This window comes from Nuphar pumila, chromosome 16 (genome assembly GCF_984573655.1).
Source record: "Nuphar pumila chromosome 16, dmNupPumi1.hap1.1, whole genome shotgun sequence".
In the NCBI taxonomy this organism is placed as follows: domain Eukaryota; kingdom Viridiplantae; phylum Streptophyta; class Magnoliopsida; order Nymphaeales; family Nymphaeaceae; genus Nuphar; species Nuphar pumila.
The window spans coordinates 2,587,338-2,609,795 of NC_143264.1; the positions used below are offsets into that span (position 1 = coordinate 2,587,338).

A 22,458-nucleotide genomic window follows, 5' to 3' on the forward strand; every position below is an offset into this window, starting at 1 on the left:
AGTGGATTGCTAGATGGGTGTCCTTAGCACTCACCTTTGGTTTAATATCTAATAAGAGACCCCCGTTTCTAGGCAGTCGTCAATAAAAAACAAAAAATATAATTTTCCGCATTTAGGACTGACATAGAAAACCAACTTTGTTCTTTATCATGTCCTAAATTAAAACACAGGGTACTGGTCGAGTTTGGCCCAGACCCTATAGGGTCAAGGTTTAGTGATAAATAAGAAGGCGCTATTAAAATCCAGGTTGAACCTGAAGGGTCCGATTAATATATGAAGTCGGGTATGGTTTGTGAAATTTCATACCAGAGCAATTCTCTAAAAAAGAAATTTGGATCAACCTGCCTAGTACACACACATGATGCCTAGATACATTGAAAGTACAAAATCGTATGAAATCGCAAGGGAATGAAGCAAAGGCAAAAGTTGGAAAAGAAGTGAAATAGAAAAAGGACACTTGTGAATAAAATTTTCTGAAATATGTGAATTCACCTGATCATGCTTCCTCACGGTTGCTTGGGATCGTTCGCTGTTACGATCCTACGTCACTAGAGATACTTGTTGTACCACGTCCCATCTTCAAGTAGGCCACCCACGTTGATTTTAGGGATGTGATTGACCATGGAGTGATCTTTCCCACCATGCCTTTGTATGCTATCTATCATCTCCTCCGACATATTTAACAAATGAAGTTGTCGGATGGTGTTGATGTGTTGAATTCCACGAGGCACCCTCTTCATCTCCTTGCACCCAAAGATGGATAGCATTTGAAGTTTGGGCATCGCTGTCTCTTCCACCCACACATTTTCTAATCTTGCAAGTCTTAAAAGATAGAGCTCCTTTAACATGGGAAAACCTCCTGATTCGCTGCATCGTAATTCTTTCCCATCGTAAGCCTCATAGAGGGAAAGACACACCAAATTTGGCAACGATTGGAGGGAAGAAAATGGATCTTGGCTTAATCTGGAAAAGTTCAGTCTCAAGACAGCGAGGTTGCCAAGAGAGCGGATCCAACATGGCAACTCATTCAGACGTGCACTTATTCGGATATCTTCAAGACGTCTTGGTGGGTCCAATTCCAGTTGGAGAGGCTCTTCCTCCATAATACCAGCTACACTGAGTGTAAGCAGGTCTTTCATATTTGCAATGGAGGCACAAAGGTCACTCCCATGTTCACTTCTCACCTTGAATATCGCAAGATTTTTCAGTTTGGCCAAGTTACCGATCTCATGAACAATCTCTGTAGTAGCATTTATGCCCGAGAGTTTTTGAAGGCCTGTAACCATGCATATTCCCTTTGGCATTTCACATCCCACATACTGCTTCAAGGTAAAGGGAAATTCAAGAAGCGGAAAAACACATAAGTAGTGCAAGCTCTTCATGTTTGATGTTTCCTCTGGTAGACTTTTAATTGGGGTTTTTCGGATATCTAACGTTTGTAGGTTGTGGAGCTTCCCGAAGGAGCTTGGGAGTCTCCTGATCTTAGATCGACTCAGATTCAGGTACCTCAAATGAAATAAATCACCCAGAGCATCGGGCAATTCCTCAATGAGAATGCCTTCTAGATCCAACACCCTCATCAATCTAAAACAGGAAAGCATGGTAAAGAAGGAAGATGGCATGATAGCTAATTTCTCAAACAATAATAGGGAACGAAGATGCGATGCACTTTGATTGCTCAACAAAATGCCTTCATGACTGTCATTGTGGAGTGACAAACGCCTAATTCTTTCATTAATCCTTGAATTTTTTGTTGTTAAAACATTGCAAAAGTTCTGATTCTTTGATGTGGATATAATTAATTCACGCAAAAGGTCATGAATTCGGCATAATTTTACTCCACGTTCTCCTTCATTCCAGCTCACGGTTTGGAGTAAGCTCCTTTGTATAAGCTCGTCAAGGTACTGCTTCCCTACCTCCTCTAATGTTATGCCCTCTTTGTTTTCTACGAGGCCCTCAGCCACCCATAGTCTGATCAGCTTATTTGTTTTGATTAAATAATCCTCTGGAAAGACACCACAATATAAATAACAAGATTTGAGGTGCAAGGGTAACTCGTCAATACTCAAAGAAAGGATTGAATGCACATCATTGAAGTTTGAACTAAGGCTATCATGAACAATTCTCCATTCATCTTCATATTTCCTTTTGCGCCGCATAATACCTCCTAAGACTACGATGGCAAGAGGTAAACCGTCACATCTTTTTACCAAATCATTGCATACTTTTTTAAGATTCGAAGGACAAATGTTTTGAGGCTCATCTCTGAATGCCTTCTTACAAAATAGGCGCATTGCTGTTTCATTAGGTAAGGGTTTTAGGCTGTGGATATGGCTCGTCAAACCAACTCTAGATTCTATTGGTTGAGTAACATCATTTTTGCGAGTTGTGATCATGATTCTGCTTCCACGCAGAGTCTTTGGTAATGCAATTTGGATCTTTTCTAAAACAGTTTGACTCCACACATCATCTAACACAAGAACGTACCTCATCTAACACAAGAACGTACCTTTTATTTTGAAGGTAAGAATGGAGCGTTTGCTCAAGACTTGAAATGTCCATCTCTTGTATGCCATCTGGACAAATCTCGCTCCTTGACTTGTAAAAATCTCTTACGCAGGATACTAGAATATTTTTAACATTGAAAGTTTGGGAGACAGAAACCCAAGCATAACAGTCAAAGTGTCTCTTTACTGCATTGTCATTAAAGACTTTCCTTGCGAGGGTAGTCTTTCCTGAACCTCCCATCCCGACCAGAGAAATTGGTGTAAGTTGTTGGTCTCCCCCTTTCAACCACCCTATTACTTTTGTGATGTCTTGGTCGAGTCCCACCAAATCTAGTTGTTCATCAAGAGGCGCTTCTCTGCGATCTTGGAGCCCTCCAAAAGAAATTCCTTCTTGCAATTCCTTGAAAGAATATCTATTTTGTCTTTCCTTGAGGCTCACCACTCTGGCCTTGATGGATTGCATTTTTTTTGCAAGTTGATGACGGGTTATCCAACGCGACGGTGAGGAAGAAACCTTTTTCAAGGAAGCCCTAAATCCACTTGATTGTTGTCCTCCAAATTGAAGCAGAAACTCATCAAGGGCATCCTCGATATCATATGCAACTTCCCTCACTTGTTCGACCCACTCCTTTATACCTTCATCATCATCCTTTCTTCTATCAGCGTCCTTTAAGAAGGATTCTATGCTTCTCAATTCCATCTTCAATTCGTCCACTTCATCTCCAACTCCTTTCAGCAATTTCACTTCGCCCACCACCAAGGCTTCCAACTTATTGAGCAGGTACTCCACAGGAAATTGAGCCATCGCTCAAACTCGTCCTATTCCCTGATTTCCTCCTACCTCTCTCACTATGTACCTCTTGATCATGCTCTGTTTTTTAAAAGCAATGTGGTAGTGAATGGAGAGAGCCACTCGTTTTTGCATCCGAGACAAGAGAATACCCATTTGTAAAAAACCAGTACAGTTGAGCAGTTGAGAGCAATGACTGATACAGCTAGAGCTGACCCCTCACTTTCCATCAGCATTAATACCAATCAAAGACCCTGGTCCAGGTCTGGGTGAATATATTAATATTCCCCAAATTGTACATACATGAAAAGATGGTTTCGTATTAGAGCTTCAAATGGATTGGATATGGTCCGATATCTGATCCGAGTCCGATATACCTTTTCACACACTAACTTAAAAAATCCCACGATAGGTAAAACCCATATAATTCTAAAAAAAAACCTTCGAAAATGTCCAAAACAACCAAATTCACTAATTTTCTCAAAAAAAATTTCACAACAAAAACTTTTTTCTGTTGATCACTGGACAGAAATAACATTTTGCCATCTAATCACTTCAACCATTTCTCTTTTGGTCTGTCCTCCGGTCTTTCTCTCTTTTTATCTTAATGTCCGGATAGGCCCAAGGCCCATCCTTATCCTAATCACTTCAACCAAAAAAAAAATTCACTAATTGTCCCAACACAAGGTAACGTGCATTTGGATAAGAGCTGAATATCAACCTGAACCCAACATGCTAATGTCAGACATGGATCCTTAAAGTAAGATCTGAATGTGCATTTGGATCACTTTCACTTATGTCAAATTAAATTGTTTTTCGATCCAGTTCGGGTTCTGATCAATGTTGGATTTCGATCAAAATGCAATCCTACATGTAAAGAGCTTGTTTTTAACATTTATTTGCCTGATCGTGTAGTACCACATTTTTTTAATCTGAATTCAACCCTACCTCGTTGGATTCGGATCAGATCAACAGTTTGAATTTGAGATTCAGATTAAGATGTGACATGATTCACCATTATGCGATCCGTTTGTAATACTAATTAAGTTTTGATGTCCTCGTGTCTTCCTACATGTCAAATCACCAACTTTGTTGTAAATAGAAACCCTTATTTAGTAACAAAAAAATATTTCCTTTTCTTTTTTAAAATTTATATAAAAACAAAGCACTCAAAATGGTTACCGAATATATCATGATTTTCTTTAAATATCAATATTGCTTTCAACAATATTATATTTATTTTACTTGATCAGGATTCAATAAATGCAATCACTATATTTTCAGGAATACGAGGATAAGATGACAATTAACATCATCCACCACTTAGGGAACGCGTTACATCAGTATATTCAATGCCATTCTTCACCACATTGTTAGATATGTCCACCATTAACTCTTTTTTTGGATTTATAACCCGAACAAACCGCACCCAGCACGAAAACCACTAATAAATATGTCTAGAATGTATTTTGCAATGAACAGTGCAGATGGTTAAACAATAAGTTCAAGAGTATAAATCCCACTGCTTACAGATTTTAAAAATGTATTTATTTTGTAAATGGGCCAGTTTGAGCATGGGTCAGTCTGTTTAAAGTACAATTTCTATTAATTTTCAATTTTAAAAAGTGTTGGTTAATGAGCCAACTCGAGCACAGCTTGTTTAACTCAGGCTCAACATGAGCTCAAGCACACCACAAGAATGAGGGGAGCTTGAAACACCCTCCTTTCAATACATTCAGCTTGTTACCAGCCTTATTATCACACCATTGCTGTTTGTTTGCTTTATTTTCAAAGTATTTTGAAGAATTCTCGCTTCTTAGTATAACTTGAAATTAGAGTTTAAATTTTCACAGTTGTTAGAATTTTTTTATTGAAGAGGTGCATAAAAACCATAAAAAATTGGTGCAATAATGACCATGAGAAGCGCCTTGAGGATAATTCACAAGGATCTTCTTGTTGATTAGAAAGTACCCCATACATTAGAACATTTCAAACTCCCCTTGATTTGAGACAACCTACTCGGCTTTACCATCAGTTTTACTAGTAGCAGTGTGCTTGTACTTGGGCACAATATGAACTCGTCTCTGATTTGAGCTAAAAATATTAGATAACTTCAAACCATAGTCACCTATACCATTCAAGTATTATCTGGGTGAGGATATTTCTCCAAGAGATTTTCAAAAGTTGAATATTTTTGAGAGTTTAAAAAATTAATAAAATATAAATAACAACAAAAAAAGTTAAGAAAATAATAAGTTTTGCATTTTTTTTTTTTTCAAAAAATATAAAAAACATATTTGAAAGGATTTATTATATAAAATAGTTTTTCCAAAAATATCGTCATAATATCTCGATATTTTGTCTTATGATGATATTTTGAAAGTATCATGATATTACCTTTAACATCGGTTACCTTAAAATATCAACATTTCTCGTGATATTTTTCAAAATATCGCTTATATTGGTGACTGGGTTGACTCCGACCCAATACTTAAATAACCGAGTAAAAAACCAGTAGAACTCACCAATGTAAAAAACTTGGATGAGTGCTGCAGTCGTTACAAGTCAAGCATGAAGAAGACATGAGCAGTGAGCATTGTTGGGTAGTTGACAGTAATGACTGATACAGCGAGAGTTGTCCCTTCAATGGGGAGAAATGTGTAGGATCTTCATTAATTAGGGTTGCCATTCTCACTTTTCACCAGCAATCAAAGACCCTGGTCCAGGTGTAGCAAACTGTAAATTTATGAAAAGATCGATTAGTATGAGAGCTGCAAATGGGTTGGATATGATCGGATATCAGATCTGAGTCTCATATGTTTTTTTACACGCTCAGGTTCTAATAATTCAAAATTTGTTTTTTCAAGATCTCAAAATCCGAAAATCTTAGTTCATTCAGCACGCCTTCACTTAAAAAAACCCCTAAAGATGGGTACAACCCATATAATTCTAAGAAAAACCTTTAAAAATGTCCAAAACACCAAAAATTCACTAATTTTCTCAATTTTTTTTCACCACAAAAACTTTTTTCCGTTGACAGCAAGAGTTTTTACTGTCCTCCTTTAGTTGGCTTCCTTTTGGTTCGGACACTATAAACTTTTTGCGATCTAATCACCAGATGACAAAAGTTTTTGCCGTCCCCCTTCAACCATTTTTCTTTTGGTCTGCCCTTTGGTCTTTCTCTCTTTTGATCTGAACGGCAAATTTTTTTCCATCTACTGTATGACGGCAAAAACTTTTTGCCCACCCTGACTATTCAAATAAGCCTAAGGCTCATCCTTATCCTCTATCTCTACATACATCTCGTAAGATTTGAGTGTGCAACATATCTGGGCGAAACTGTTGACGTTCACACAAATATATATTGCAAACCTCTGAATGTAGTTAAAATCACTTAATTGATTCACAATATATTTGTGCAAACTTTTTCACATTTACACAAATATGTAGCAAACTTCTTAATGTAGTTAAATTCAATGAAGACATTCGTAATATACTTGCATGAATGTCCTTACGTTAACACAAATATGTTGTGAAGTTTCAAATATTGTTAAAATCAATGAAGAAATCAATATATTTATACAAACATCTTCACGTTTGCACAAATATGTTGTGAACCTCCAACTATGCTTAAAATCCCTATGGAGATTCACACCACATTCATGCATTTTTTTTCATGATCTTACATATTTGTAGCAAACATCTAAATATGGTTAAAATCAAACTAAAAAAAATTGCATGATATTTACACGAGATAACGTTCACACAAATATGTCGTAAATCTTTTCATTGATTTTAACCATATTTGGAGGTTCACAACATATTTGTACAAACATGAGAAGGTTCACCGGATGTCATCGAGACATTAGTTTATGTCGAGATGGTGACTCGTGAAACTTCAAAAAAAAAATTTGTGTTCATACGTAACCAATTCATATTTATGTTTTTTTTTTGCCCACTAGACAAAAAGGTCAGCTTTCCTGGCGTCCAAATCAAGGTGTCCCCAGAAGACTTTATTGCAATTGGTCCATCCTTCAAGTCAAGCCAGATCATGTACATCAATAATTCGTTTCATGTATTTATCAATGAAAGACTTGTCCACACGTACATGACAAAAATGATATGACACTATTGGCATCATTTGGTTCGCATTTTGTGAGTTGAACAAGTTAAAAAAAGTTCTGACAAAAGTAGCCTATTTAAAATCGAAAAATGACAAAATTGCCAATTTTTTTCTAATGATTTCATCATTTCTTTTGCATAAAAATTTAGCCGCTTGTTTAAATTATTGCCTAAAAAAATCAAAATATCATGTATGTTGTCTCCAAGAAAAAATCAAGCACCATGGTTTCTACAAAACAAAAAAAACTTTCATGAAAATAATAAAATAAAAAATGATCATATTATCCAATATAAATAACACCATGCAAAACCTAAATATATACTGAAATCTCCAGCATGTCCGAAACCATTGATTCTTGTTTTTTTAAGACAATTTTTCTGTTTAGAGCATATTTGTGCAAATTTCTTAACATTCCCACAAATAAGTTATGAAATTTTAAATATAGTTAGAATTATCAAAGAGATTCACAACATATGTGTATGAACCTCATGACATTTTCACAAACATGTTACGAACGTCCTCACACTCACAAAAATACATTGAGAACCTCCAAATATAGTTAAAATCAAACTAATAAGATTCACAACATTCATATAAATATGTTGCAAACTTTCAAATATCATTGAAATCACCAAGGAGATTTGCAACATATTTGGGTTAACCGTTTCATGATCGCAAACTACGAACCTTTGAATATGATTAAAATAATTGAGAAGATTTTTAACATAGTAAAAAAAAAAACAAAAGTATTTATATGAGTATGAAATCATGTAACCGTAAGATGAGAAGATTTGTAACATGCATTAATAATATTATATATGAAAATATTATAAAAAATATCATATAATGCATATTATATATAATATATTGATAGATACTATAAAATACACACAATATATATATATATATATATATATATATATATATATATATATATATATATATATACATATATATTCATATAAAATATAAACTTAACATGACCCGACCGTGTCATGAGTCACTCAAAGACGAGCCAAGTGACAAGTCACCCTTGAATTTGTTTGATGCAAAAAATCATGATACACCTTCCTAAAGCCATGTTGTGCAAAGGCCACTACCGCTGTTTGCTCACTCATTATCGTCTCTTGGGTTCTCAATGCCCAGTAAATGTTGTTTTTGTTTAAAAAAAATAGAGCAAACGGTAGACCACCTTTTTGTTCATTCCTCTTAGGTGAAATCAAACTTTTGAGTATAGTATAGGGTCTAGACTCAGGTTTAATCAAGTCTATTATGAGAAAAATCATACTCAGACCCGATAAAAACTACGTATGAACCAGAACCGGTCTATACCCGATAAAATATTATTTTTTTATCATTTTTACATTAAAAATTTGTGGGTCTTAATCGAAACTTGGGTGGGAGTTTGGGTGTGATATCCTGCCCAAAGGTTATAGGGAAGAAATGTACAAACCTTCACCCATTTTATCATGCACGTGGACATGAACACACAAACAAAGTCATTATTGCAAAACGTACCATGAGTGCAAATGCAAGATCTGTACAAGCATGTCCATATACGGATGCACACATGACATTCAGAGAAACCACACACAAACATTTGCAAACAAAAGCAAGCATAATTTTTTAAAACCTAATAGAGAAATCACACACACACTAGGAGAAATCAGACACACAGAGGAGGATATGAACTTAACACTGAAAGCAATGTTATCAGTATCAGTGAATTTTTATATGCTGCTGGGCCGATTCCACTATTTTTTAATAAATGTAAAAAAACAAAAAACTAATTTATTTTTAAATTATTTTAATGGTTTTAACACGTCACATTATGATTAACACGTAATCATTTCTTTATTATTTTAAGGCCGATAGAGAATAAATCAATCGAGTATCAGTATATGCCGATACAGCTGAATCGACCGCCTAATGAATTCAGGACCAATACCAAAGAGCGGTGGATGGATGGATGGGATTGCCTTTCTCACTTTCCATCCGCAATCAAAGACAGGTCTGGGTGAATATATTAGTACTCGCCAAACTGTACATACACACTCAATTTGTGTTCACATGCAACCAATTCATATTTTATGTTTTTTTCTACCCATTAGACAAAAACGTGAGAGGGTGGTGTATGTTCACCCCCGATGATTCACTGAATCCCACGTCTGTGTTCGGGGGTCCCAAAAAGCACCACGTATATAAGCACATGGAGCTCGCATTTCCGTGTATGTTGACATCAATCAGCATTGGAGTCTGGTTCGGTTGCAAAGACTTAAGTACCCTTTCTTGTTGTTCTTGCCATAAAACGACGGTTTGAGAAAATGATAAAAATGTCCTTCATTTAAAAAAGGAAAACAAACGGTTCAAAAAAAGGATAAACATGTCCTTCATCTAGAAAGTCGAAGATGATGTTGACTCTTCAAAGTCTACATAGCGAAACGAACCTTAGCCGACGATTCGATGGTGATCCGGCGAAACGATGGTGAGCTGACGATCCGATGGTGAGCCGACGATCCGATGGTCATCCGACGAAACGAACCTGAGCCATCAAAAATGTATGTTTGAACTTCTCATCGTCATCTTCTTCTTCTTCCTTCTTCATAAAACACTGTAAAACCCTCTCTCTCTCTCTCTCTCTCTCTAGAGAAGAAATCAAGGGAGGCAAAGAGTTCCCCCTAGAGAAGGCCATGAACATCAACCCTCTCACTCTCTCTCCCTTCTCTTTCTACTTCTGTGCACATCCAGCAGACGATCCTACATTGCTCCATCAAACACTGACTGACCTGCACACTGACTGTAGCATCGTTCAACTTGATTCGTTGTGGAGCCTGATTCAGAGTTTTTGCCCTTATAAGAGGAGGGTTTGGGAGATCCTCCCAGCGTGGGTAGCATCGTTCAACTTGATTCGATGTGGAGCCTGATTTAGAGTTTTTTTTCTTACAGAAGGGGGTCCGGAGGCTCCCCCCCGACGTGGGTCCCGCTGCGCGGTCAGCGGGCGAGGGTCCAGAGGGGGTCCAAGGGTCTGGTTTTTAGTTAAAATGGGGAATGAATGACAATAGAAATCGCTGAAAATTTACAGGAATAAACTAGACTCAATAACAAAGACACTATTTTTTATGGATTTGGAATATGACCTCCGGTTAGGAAGATATGACCCAGACAATTTGGTCATAATTTGGGTAGCGATTTGCTTACTGAATAACACTATAGATCGCTATAGTGATTTGTGGAAGACACTATAAATCACTATAGTGAGATCCAACAACACTATAAATCACTGTGGAGCTCGTTAGAGACTCAAAAACACTATAAATCGCTATAGCGATTTGCGAAAAAACGCTACAAATCGTTGTTGAAAGGCGAAATAACACTATAAATCATTATGGGGCTCGTTGAAGAACCGAAAATACTACAAATCGCTGTAGGAAAGCTCGACAATACTACAAATCATTGTTGGAAGGCCGAATAACAGTATAAATCGGTGTGGGGCTCGTTAGAGACCCGAAAATACTATAAATCATTGTAGGAAGACCCGACAATACTATAAATCATTGTTAAAAGACCGAACAATACTATAAATCGCTGTGGGGATCGTTGGAGACCCAATAACACTAAAAATCGTTGTAGGGGAGTCATTGAAAAAATCGTGGGAAAGAAACAGAAAAAGAAAATTAGAAAAATCGTGGGGCGGGGTGTTACGAAAACCTCGAGCAAGAAACAACCGAAAGAAACATGAGCCCCATGATTAAACAAATTGCTTTATTGCTCTTTTTCGATAGTTAAAAGAGGGAAAGAAAATAAAAATATTATACAAGGGACCCACGTCGGGGGGGAGCCCCCGGACCCTCCTCCTATAAGGATAAAAACTCTAAATCAGGCTCCACAATGAATCAAGTTGAACGATGCTACCCACGCTGGGAGGAGCCCCCAAACCCCCCTCCTGTAAGGGCAAAAACTCTGAATCAGGCTCCACAATGAATCAAGTTAAACGATGCTATCCACGCTGGGAGGAGCCCCCAAACCCTCCTCCTATAAGAGCAAAAACTCTGAATCAAGCTCCACAACTCATCAAGTTGAATGATGCTACCCACGCTGGGAGGAGCCCTCAGACCCCCCTTCTGTAAGGGTAAAAACTCTGAATCAGGCTCCACAACTCTTCAAGTTGAATAATGCTACCCACTCTGAGAGGAGCCCTCAGACCCCTCTCTTGTAAGGGTAAAAACTCTGAATCAAGATCCACAACTCATTTAGTTGAATGATGCTACCCACGCTGGGAGGAGCCCCCAAACCCTCCTCCTGTAAGGGTAAAAACTCTGAATCAGGCTCCACAACAGTCAATGTGCAGGTCAGTCGGTGCTTGATGGAGCAATGTAGGATCTTCTGCTGGATGTGCACAGAAGTAGAAAGAGAAGGGAGAGAGAGAGTGAGAGGGTTGATGCTCATGGCCTCCTCCAGGAGAGATTTCTTTCTCGGATAATCTTGCAGTGCAGAGACTGAGTCTTAAATAATCATCTTCGGGGCACTTAAGTCTTTACAATCACTCCTTTTCTAGAATCGTTATTTTTTTTGGCACCAATGGAGGATAGGGTACTTAAGTCTTTGCAATCACATCAAACTCCAATGTTAATTAATGCTGACAAACATGGGGATACGAAACACACAAGCTTAAATACGTGGTGCTTTTTGGGACCCCCGAGCATTAGATGCCCTATTCGGGGGGGGGGGACATATAACCTGCTTCGCAAAAACGTCAGGTTTCCTAGCGTCCAGAGCAAGGTGACCACACGAGACTTTATTGCAATCGGTGCATCCTTGAAGTCAAGCTGGATCATGTACGTCAATAATTCAGTTTATGTCTTTATCAATAAGAGACTTGTCCACACGTACATGACAAAAATGATATGACACTATTGGCACCATTTTGTTCTCATTTCGTGGGTTGAACAAGTCCAAAAAACTCTTGACAAAATTAGCCTACTCAAACTCAAAATATGACAAATCTGCCAATTTTTTTTCAACGATTTCATCAATTTTTTGCTTAAAAAATTAACAATATATTTGTGCAAACTTTCTCACAATTCACACAAATATATTGCAAACTTTTGAATGTGGTTAAAATCATTAAAGAGATTCACGTTACAACAACACAAATATGTTATGAACTTCCAAATATTGTTAAAGTCACTGAAGAAAACTATACTTTTGTGCAAACATCTTCACGTTTGACCTAGACCCCGACCCGTACCAAATGCCATTGGGTCAGGGTTTAGTGATAGATAAGAAGGCCCAATTAGAATCCAGGTTGGACCTAAAGGATCCGATTAATATATGAAGCCAGGTATGTTTGGTAAAATTTCATACCAGACCAATTCTCTAAAAAATAAGAAATTTCATACCAGAGTCTCACTACAAAAAAACAGTTGATTAGCGACAGAATTTAGCGACGGCATTATGCCGTCGCTACTTAGCGACGGATTAACGAGAGAAATGAATCTGTCGCTATAATTGGAGAATTTTACGAAACTAGCGACAGATTATATTCCCTCGCAAAATTCGTCGCTACTTAGCGAAGGATTTTGCGAGAGAATATTTTGTCGCAATAAATACGGCAGTTAGCGACGGAATTGCGACGTATAAAATTCCGTCGCAAAATATCGACGGCCTTAGCGACGGAATTAATCCGTCGCTAAGCCGTCACGAAATGTCGCATTACCCCTAATCCCAGCCCTCTTTTTCCTTTCTTCTTTCGTTGCTCCCGCTCCCGCCCGCCGCCTTCTCCCTCCTGTCGCCCTCTTCCTTCGGTCGCCCTATCCATCCCGTCGACCTCTCTGCCGGCCCCCACCATTCGCCGGAAGTCGATCTCCGTCAACCTTCCACCACCGCCGCCCGGAAGAAGCGCAGGTATTTCCGAGCCCCACCGTTAAATGGATTGGGGGTCGACCCCCTGCGTTTTCCGGCAGGGGGTCGACTCCGCCAGGCGGTCGACCCCGGTAGGGGGTCGACCCCCTGACGTGTCCGGCCGGGGGTCAACCCCGGCAGGGGGTCAACCCCTTGTCATGTCCGGCAGGGGGTCGACCCTGGTAGAGGGTCGACCCTGGTAGAGGGTTGACCCCGGCAGGCGCTCGACCTCGTCAGGGGGTCGACCTCGGCAAGGAAAAGCCCTTTCCCATTGCACCCTCTCCTTCGTTGCGCTCGACTTCAACCCTCACACCTCTCCATCCGCAGCCTCCTGAGCCTTTCCCCTGTCCGTCGGAGCCTCATCGGAGTCACCTACATGTGCCTCCAATCGTTAGAGCCACCTCAACTCATCTTCCACAAGAGTTGAGCCCCGTTGAATGCTCAGCGGGGCCCCTCCACACCTCATTTTCCAAACGGCGCTGCCCATTAGGTCTGATAATAAAAATATAATTAAAAAAAGTAAAGTTCTAATGTTAAGTGCATTTTCAACATCAAGAAAGTTTGATTTCACATTTAGAAAAACAAATTTTTCATTTTTGAGAAGTGTCATTATAAGGTTTCATAAGCATAAAAAAAGTTGTTTGAAACAAGCTTCTTACCTTCCTCATGGCAATTTCTGCCATCCCTAGTATTCATCGACTCTTTGTAAAGGTTTTTTTCTCCATTACAATGGGGAGGTCATCTGAATGACTTCTAACTGGTTCAAGTCATGAGCAGTGATGTGTTGTTAATGGATAGAACCTAGAAGTAACCAGCGTGGTGAAACTCGAGCAGTACTATAGTTAGGTGTGAGCACCAGAGGTGGATGAGATAGGAGATTTGGTTCCTATGCTAGGCTAAGTTGGCTTAGCTAGGCTAGAGGTATTAGGTCTAGTGCAGATAATTCAATAGTGTAGTTATGTCTAGATCTCATACTTCATATACTAGAATACTGGTGGGGTAGACCCCAATTTATAACTTTTCTAGCAAATTTAGTCACAATTCCTACAAATATGATATTCGTGGATCCATATCCGCCCAAGGATGAGTTGGCAGGATCCTATTGTCCTAAGTTTGAAAGGGTTTTTTTTCGTGGTGACTTCATTTTAAAACAACATTTTTTTTGTGCAGATTTTTCAACGGAACCAGCTCGTGCTCAGCCACTTGTGGTAAGTAAGGGACAAAAACAATGCAAATTGGGTAAATACCTGTGGTGAGTAAGTGATGCAAGCGTATCACATGTTATTTAATTGATTAGATGTAACACTTTATTGTTCACACACTCACTTAGTTGTTAATATTTAGGGTTGCTTTGTTGGAGTTTGGAGATCATGCTGAGCATGATTTTAATGTATGAATATTGAAGTGTTCTTATTTTTGGAGTACGGAGTCCATGCTAGGCATGGTAGTAGTTAGTGAGATATTGAAGTGTGTTTGCTGCAGGTACATGTTTGCCATTTGTTTGATATGAATGATTGCAATGTTTGATGTAATTGTATCCATGCTTGCATGTAGTTACTTTCAATTTGATTATGACTTCCATGTGAAATTGTATAATGAAAGCATGCTTCAAATGATTGTATCGTGTCATTAATAGTTTGCACATGAAAATATTAAGTTATCAATGCATGCATCAAAATTCTTGTTATTGTATGACATCATATATTGCATGATAAATTTGATATGTTCCTCATCGTAGCATTCTGATTGTTCTCTTTTAATTCGTTAGGCTATTATTCGTAACGTTATAAAAAAATGACTGCAAACCGTAAATGGATGTACCGTAGGATAGTAGACAATGAGTTATCGCATGAATATATGGATGATGTTGACAGTTTTATTGAATTTGCAACGGCAAGTGTCAGTACAGTGGATCCTACAGGTTAGATTAGGTGTCCCTGCAAGATTTGTAAGAATAATCGATTTGTAGAACCTCATAGCGTTAGACATCACCTATACAGGAAGGGTTTTGTGAGTGATTATCAAAACTGGATGTTTCATGGAGAAGAATTTAGAAACGATTTTGATGCACGGGTGAATGTGGTGCACAATAATCCATATACGGATTTGATATTTGATGCCGCAAGAACAAAACTGGGTTCTACTATGAGTTCTAGTGATTTAAGAACTGCCGTAGATGAAGAATCACCAAACGATGCAGCTAGTAGATTTTATGATTTACTTAGAGATGCTGATGAGCCACTTTGGAACGGTTGTGAGAGTCACACTATCTTGTCTGCAGTTCTTCAACTAATGAATTTGAAGTCCGAGTATAATTTGAGTCAATCATGTTTTGACCGTTTGTGCATGATTTTGAAGAGTATGTTGCCCAAAGATGAGAAATTGCCACAAAATTTCTATCGTGCGAAAGTTATGGTCAACGCTCTAGGTATGGGTTACAAAAAGATTGATGCTTGTCCAAATCACTGCATGTTGTATTTCAAGGAGCAGGAAAACAACATATCATGCCCGTCATGTGGGCATCCTCGGTTCAAGCCAAAGACAAGAGGCAATGGTAGCACGAGATCAAAGAAAGTTTCATACAAGTCGCTCCGCTACTTTCCTATCACTCCTAGATTGCAGCGATTGTATATGTCTTCAAGGACAGATAAACACATGAGATGGCATGCAAATAAAGTTTGACACGATGAAAACAAGATCACGCATCCTGTTGACGCTGAAGCTTGGAAGCACTTTGATCGTACTCATCAGAACTTCGCAACGGAAGTGCGAAATGTTAGACTCGGTCTATGTACAGATGGATTTAATCCATTTGGGGGTAGATCAACTCCATACTCATGTTGGCCAGTATTTGTAACTCCATACAACCTTCCACCAAGCTTGTGTATGAAACGTCCAAATCTTTTCTTGTCTCTGTTGATCCCTGGTCCGACCTCACCTGGCCAAAATCTTGATGTAAATTTAAGGCCATTGATTGATGAACTAAAAGTACTGTGGGATGACAGTGTTACAACGTATGATGCCCACAAAAAACAAAATTTCAACATGAAGGTCGTTGTTCTATGGACAATCAGTGACTTTTCTGCATATGGTATGCTATCTGGTTGGAGCACACATGGGAGGTTGGCTAGTCTGTACTGCATGGAGGATTCCAAAGCTTTTAGATTGAGGCATGGAAGGAAGCCTTGCTAGTTTGAGTGCCATCGTTGATTTCTACCCAGCGATCATCCGTTCCGACGATAAAAGAATGTGTTTAAAGCAGGCACAACTGAAACAGAAGGTCCATCCTCAAGATTGTCTGGCATAGAGATTCTAAGAAGATTGCGATACTTTCTAAATGTATTAACAGATGCCCGCAGTCCTACACCCTTCCGTGGATTTGGGAAGGATCACAATTGGATGAAGAAATCTATTTTTTGGGAACTACCGTATTGGCCGACCCTATTGATACGACATAATTTGGATGTGATGCATGTAGAGAAAATTGTGTTTGATAATGTGTTCAATATAGTAATGAATATTAAAGGAAAAACGAAGGATAATCCGAAGGCCCGTATGGATTTAAAATTAATATGTAAAAGACCAGAATTGGAACTCAAAGAGTATAATGGCAAAGTACTGAAACCAAAGGCAAAGTACGTGCTCGGACCTGATCAAATAAAACATGTATGTCAATGGTTGAGACAACTGAGATTTCCAGATGGATATGTCTCTAACATTGCTCGGGCTGTGAAGATTGACGATGGACAGTTATATGGGTTGAAGAGCCATGATTGTCATATCTTTATGCAACGATTGATACCCCTAGCATTCCATGATATGTTAGACAAACCTATATGCGGGGTATTGTCTGAGTTGAGCGGATTTTTCAGAACATTGTGCGCATCGGAGGTCGTAGTATTAGATGTAAAGAATCTCGAGGACTCTGTCATCACCACTGTTTGTCTGCTAGAAAAGATATTTCCACCAGCATTTTTCGATGTTATGGAACAATTGATCATACATCTGCCATATGAACTAAGGGTTGGTGGCCCTGTGCAATATCGATGGATGTACCCATTTGAAAGGTATATGTTTATTTATATTTGTCTCTTTAATGACAGATATTTCAAATTTGAAATGTATATTCTTGTCAGATGTATGTTCGACCTAAAAAAAAGGTTCGTAATAAAACAAGAGTAGAAAGCTCTATTTGTGAGGCGTACACTTTAGAAGAGATTTCAAATTTCTCATCTATGTTCGAACCTCATATTCCAACACGTTACACATGCCCGCCCCGTAACGATGATGGAGAACAAGTAACTGTAGCTGACAAGCTGTCGATATTTCAACCACTTGGGCATGCATTTGGTAGTTGCCGATCAAGGCTATTGACATATCGAGAGCAAGATGCAGCACACATCTATATTCTTTTTAATTGCTCAGCGATCGACCCATACATCGAGTAAGTATATGTATATGCAACTCAATTATAAATCCTTTTATGTTCTATATGTGGATACATGGCTCGGTAATATAAGTATTTGTGGTTTGCAGACGATTTGATCTGGAGTTGCAAAGCGAAGTTTCACATTTCACTGATGAAGAAGTACAAAAAGAACGTGAAACTAAGTTTGTGGAGTGGTTGAAACAGTTGGTAAAGAAGCTAACATAAATTTTGTACTTATAAACAACACTAAGTTACTTAATTGATCGTGATCACAATCATTGTTTATGTCTGTGTGTAGGTTCGCCATGGTGATGTTAAAGATCAAGAAATATGTGATTTAGAAAATGGTCCGACCAAAGTTGTGCAATGCTACAACGGGTATATCGTAAATGGTTATCGATTCCATACAAAAGATTACGGTATAAACAAATCAACGATAAATAGTGGTGTGTGTGTCAAGGGTAGCAACTACGGTGAAAATGAACATGATTACTACGGTGTTATAGAGGAAATAATGGAGTTGACTTACTTAGGCATGAATAACAGGGTAACTTTATTCAAGTGTCATTGGTTTGATCCAACTGCAACAAGACTCGACAAAGCTTCAGGCATTGTGGAGGTGAATCATAAATCCAGGTTTGGAACATATGAACCATTCATATTAGCCTCGCAAGCTCAACAAGTTTATTATACTTCATATCCGAGTATAAAAAAGTCAGATAGAAATGAATGGTGGGCAGTTTGCAAGGTGAAGTCCAAACTATACCCCGAGTATGATCAGTTACAGGAAGATGAGTTAGTTGAAGATAGCGATTACTATCAATCAGATGATGTGTATGACTTCGCTTATGGTCACGATGTTGCGCATGATATGCATGTCATATCTCCATTGGCCGATGAAACATTCATAGAGGAATGTGATCCAAATGATGTACCAAGTGGATGGGCAAATAATGAAGAAGAAGAAGAAGAAGAAGAAGAAAGTCAAACTAGTGACGAGGAAGAATTCTCAAGCTAGTGAGCAAAATCTTATACTACAAACCTCTATTTAAATGCATTGCAGTACTTGATGTGAGTTGTATTGCAATACTTGGTGTGAATGATTAAAAATTTTATTTGAATGTATTGTAATACTTGATACGAATGATTCGAATGCATTGCAATACTTGATGTGAATGATTTGAATTATTTGAATGTATTGTAATACTTGATGCGAATGCATGAGTTGTATTGCAACACTTGATGTAAATGATTAAAATTTTTATTTGAAGGTATTGTGATACTTGATACGAATTATTTGATTGCATTGTAATACTTGATGTGAATGATTTGAATTATTTGAATGTATTGTAATACTTGATACGAATGATTCGAATGCATTGCAATACTTGATGTGAATGATTTAAATTATTTGAATGTATTATAATTTATGCAACGAATGATTTGAATTATTGCAATACTTGATGTGAATGATTTGAATTATTTGAATGCATTGTAATACTTGATGCGAATGATTTGAATGCATTGCAATGCTTGATGTGAATGACTTAAATGCATTGCAGTACCTGATATGAATGATTTGAATTATTATAATACTTGATGCGAATGACTTGAATGTATTGTAATACTTGATGTGAATTATTTGAATGCATTGTATGACATATGTTATTTGTTACAATATGGTTCGTGGAGGTTACAGTGGTCGCTCATCCAGTAGTAGCCAGGCCCAACCTTTATCTTCACGGGCTCCTGTGATAGGTATATTGATTAACTAATTGGATGCTTGATTAGTTCAAATGCGCATTCTGAGAACTTCTAACGTATTTTTTTACAGATGATGTTTCGCCTATAGATGACCCACCTACACCAGTTGATCACACAAGTCAGGAGCCAACACAGGAAGCAGGGTCTTCTCAGTCTGGCACAAGAAGACTCATTCGAATAGTGTATATCGATAATCGACCGTAAGTATTTTGTTTTCAATTATTGCATATCTTATAAATATTTTATATTGATATTTACTGTGTAACAATTCATATGCAGCACGAGGTTTGAGCCACAAGAAGTAGTACGGGAGATTAGAAATTCACTTCTTCAACATCTACCAGGACCGGTTGCTCAATGGAAAGAGTACCCAAAGGAGGTGTTAGACAGATTGTGGTCCTCATTCACGGTATACAGTTGTTCCTCATAGTTAATGTGTTTCATATTTAATTTATTTAAGTAATGTCTACTAACTTTCTGAAAATATTTGTAGGCTTCGAATCGCTTCGCAACTACCGTGGAAGAAAATGATGCAAGGAAGGTGTGGCAGAAGGTGGTTGCCAATCGATTTGCAGACATGCTGCACACTATGAAGACTGCAGCAAAAAAAACATCTGGCGTAGTAGATGGTCCATTACTGTGGAAGGGCCATGGCCCTATTACTATCAGGAGAGATTACTGGGATGAAATGTGCGATAAGTGGGCGGGAGATGCATTTAGAAATCGCTCTGCGAAGGCTGCACAAAATCGATCGAAGATGCCCGAAGCCCATCTACACACAGGTGGATCTAAGACATTTGGGAGCCACCTGAAGAAAATGGTAACTCATCAATATATAATATTAATTTTATAAGTATTGTTGCAAACTTGTGTACTAAATCTTTTGTCATTTAACTTCGCAGGAAGCAGAAAAAGGAGGCAGTGTACCATATAAGGATGTGTTTGTTGAAACACATAAACGGAAGACCACGGGTGTCTTCGTATCAGAGAAGGCGAGAACGACAACGGTATGTATTTATTCTATTAATAATCGTTGCAATATATATGCAAGTTATCATAATGTTATCATTAATTATTAATGAATACTTTAAACATTATTTTGTAGGAGGCATATGAGCCACAGATGATAGAGCGATATGGCGATGACGCTACTCAGCATCCATCATTTGATCCTACAGCATGGGTGACTGCAGCAGGTGAACCCAAAAAAGGTCGTGTGTTCGAGTTTGGGAGTAATATGAACACTTCACCAGTTATTGCTTCTTCCAGTTACGGCTCACCGACTTCTTGCGCCGACATAAGCTCCAAGCAGCAGACTATTCTTTCCGGTGATGATGTACGCCAGATCGTTACAGAATCACTGAATAACTACTTCCATGACACCGTCGCCCCTTTCTCCGAAATGAGATCAACAATCTTGTTCTGAACAGGGGATCTTCGATTCCAGGTCCCTCTCAGGTATAATCACATATTCAGTTTTTTGTCTGCCTTAGAACACATATGAGCATAATCGAATCACATATATAACTTTTTGCCTTCCTTAGAGCACATATGAGCATGATAGAATCACATATAGAGTTTTTTGCCTGCCTTAGAGCACATATGAGCATGCTATAACAACATATAGAGTTTTTTTATTGCCTTAGAGCACATATGAGCATGCTATAATCACATATAAATTTTTTTGCCTGCCTTAGAGCACATATGAGCATGCTATAATCACATATTCAGTTTTTTGACTGCCTAAGAACACATATGAGCATGATAGAATCACATATAAAGTTTTTTTGACTGCCTTAGAACACATATGAGCATGCTATAATCACATATTCAGTTTTTTGACTGCCTAAGAACACATATGAGCATCTTATAATCACAAATTCAGTTTTTTGACTGCCTTAGCACACATATGAGCATGATAGAATCACATATAGAGTGTTTTTATTGCCTTAGAGTACATATGAGCATGTTATAATAACATATAGAGTTTTTTTATTGCCTTAGAGCACATATGAGCATGCTATAATCACATATAAATTTTTTTGCCTGCCTTAGAGCACATATGAGCATGCTATAATCACATATTCAGTTTTTTGACTGCCTAAGAACACATATGAGCATGATAGAATCACATATAAAGTTTTTTTGACTGCCTTAGAACACATATGAGCATGCTATAATCACATATTCAGTTTTTTGACTGCCTAAGAACACATATGAGCATGTTATAATCACATATTCAGTTTTTTGACTGCCTTAGCACACATATGAGCATGATAGAATCACATATAGAGTTTTTTTATTGCCTTAGAGCACATATGAGCATGCTATAATAACATATAGAGTTTTTTTATTGCCTTAGAGCACATATGAGCATGCTATAATCACATATATAGTTTTTTTGCCTGCCTTAGAGCACATATGAGCATGCTATAATCACATATTCAGTTTTTTGACTGCCTAAGAACACATATGAGCATGTTATAATCACATATTCAGTTTTTTGACTACCTTAAAACACATATGAGCATGCACAAATCACATATAGAATTTTTTTACTGCCTTAGAACATATATCATTTATGATAGAATCACATATAAATTTTTTTGCTTTGCCTGCCTTAGAGCACATATGAGCATGCTATAATCACATATTCAATTTTTTGACTGCCTTAGCACACATACGAGCATGATCGAATCACATATATAGTTTTTTGCCTGCCTCAAAGCACATCTGAGCATGGTAGAATCACATATAGAGTTTTTCTAGCTGCCTTAGAACACATATGAACATGCTATAATCACATATTCAATTTTTTGACTGCCTTAGCACACATATGAGCATGATAGAATCACATATATAACTTTTTGCCTGCCTTAGAGCACATATGAGCATGATAGAATCACATATAGAGTTTTTTTATTGCCTTAGAACACACATGAGC

At 37.9% G+C, this 22,458-nt stretch overlaps 1 protein-coding gene across 1 annotated transcript; it reads right to left on the reverse strand.

The window, feature by feature from the left end:
* Positions 1–548: 548 nt before the first annotated feature.
* Positions 549–3,312, reverse strand: LOC149812665 (disease resistance protein RPM1-like). The gene is made up of 2 exons (XM_089992270.1): positions 2,510–3,312; positions 549–1,584 (listed from the first exon to the last, which is right to left on the reverse strand). Exons 1-2 carry the CDS (start codon positions 3,310–3,312, stop codon positions 549–551), a joined length of 1,839 nt encoding a protein of 612 aa, XP_089848396.1.
* Between the last annotated feature and the right edge of the window lie 19,146 nt (positions 3,313–22,458).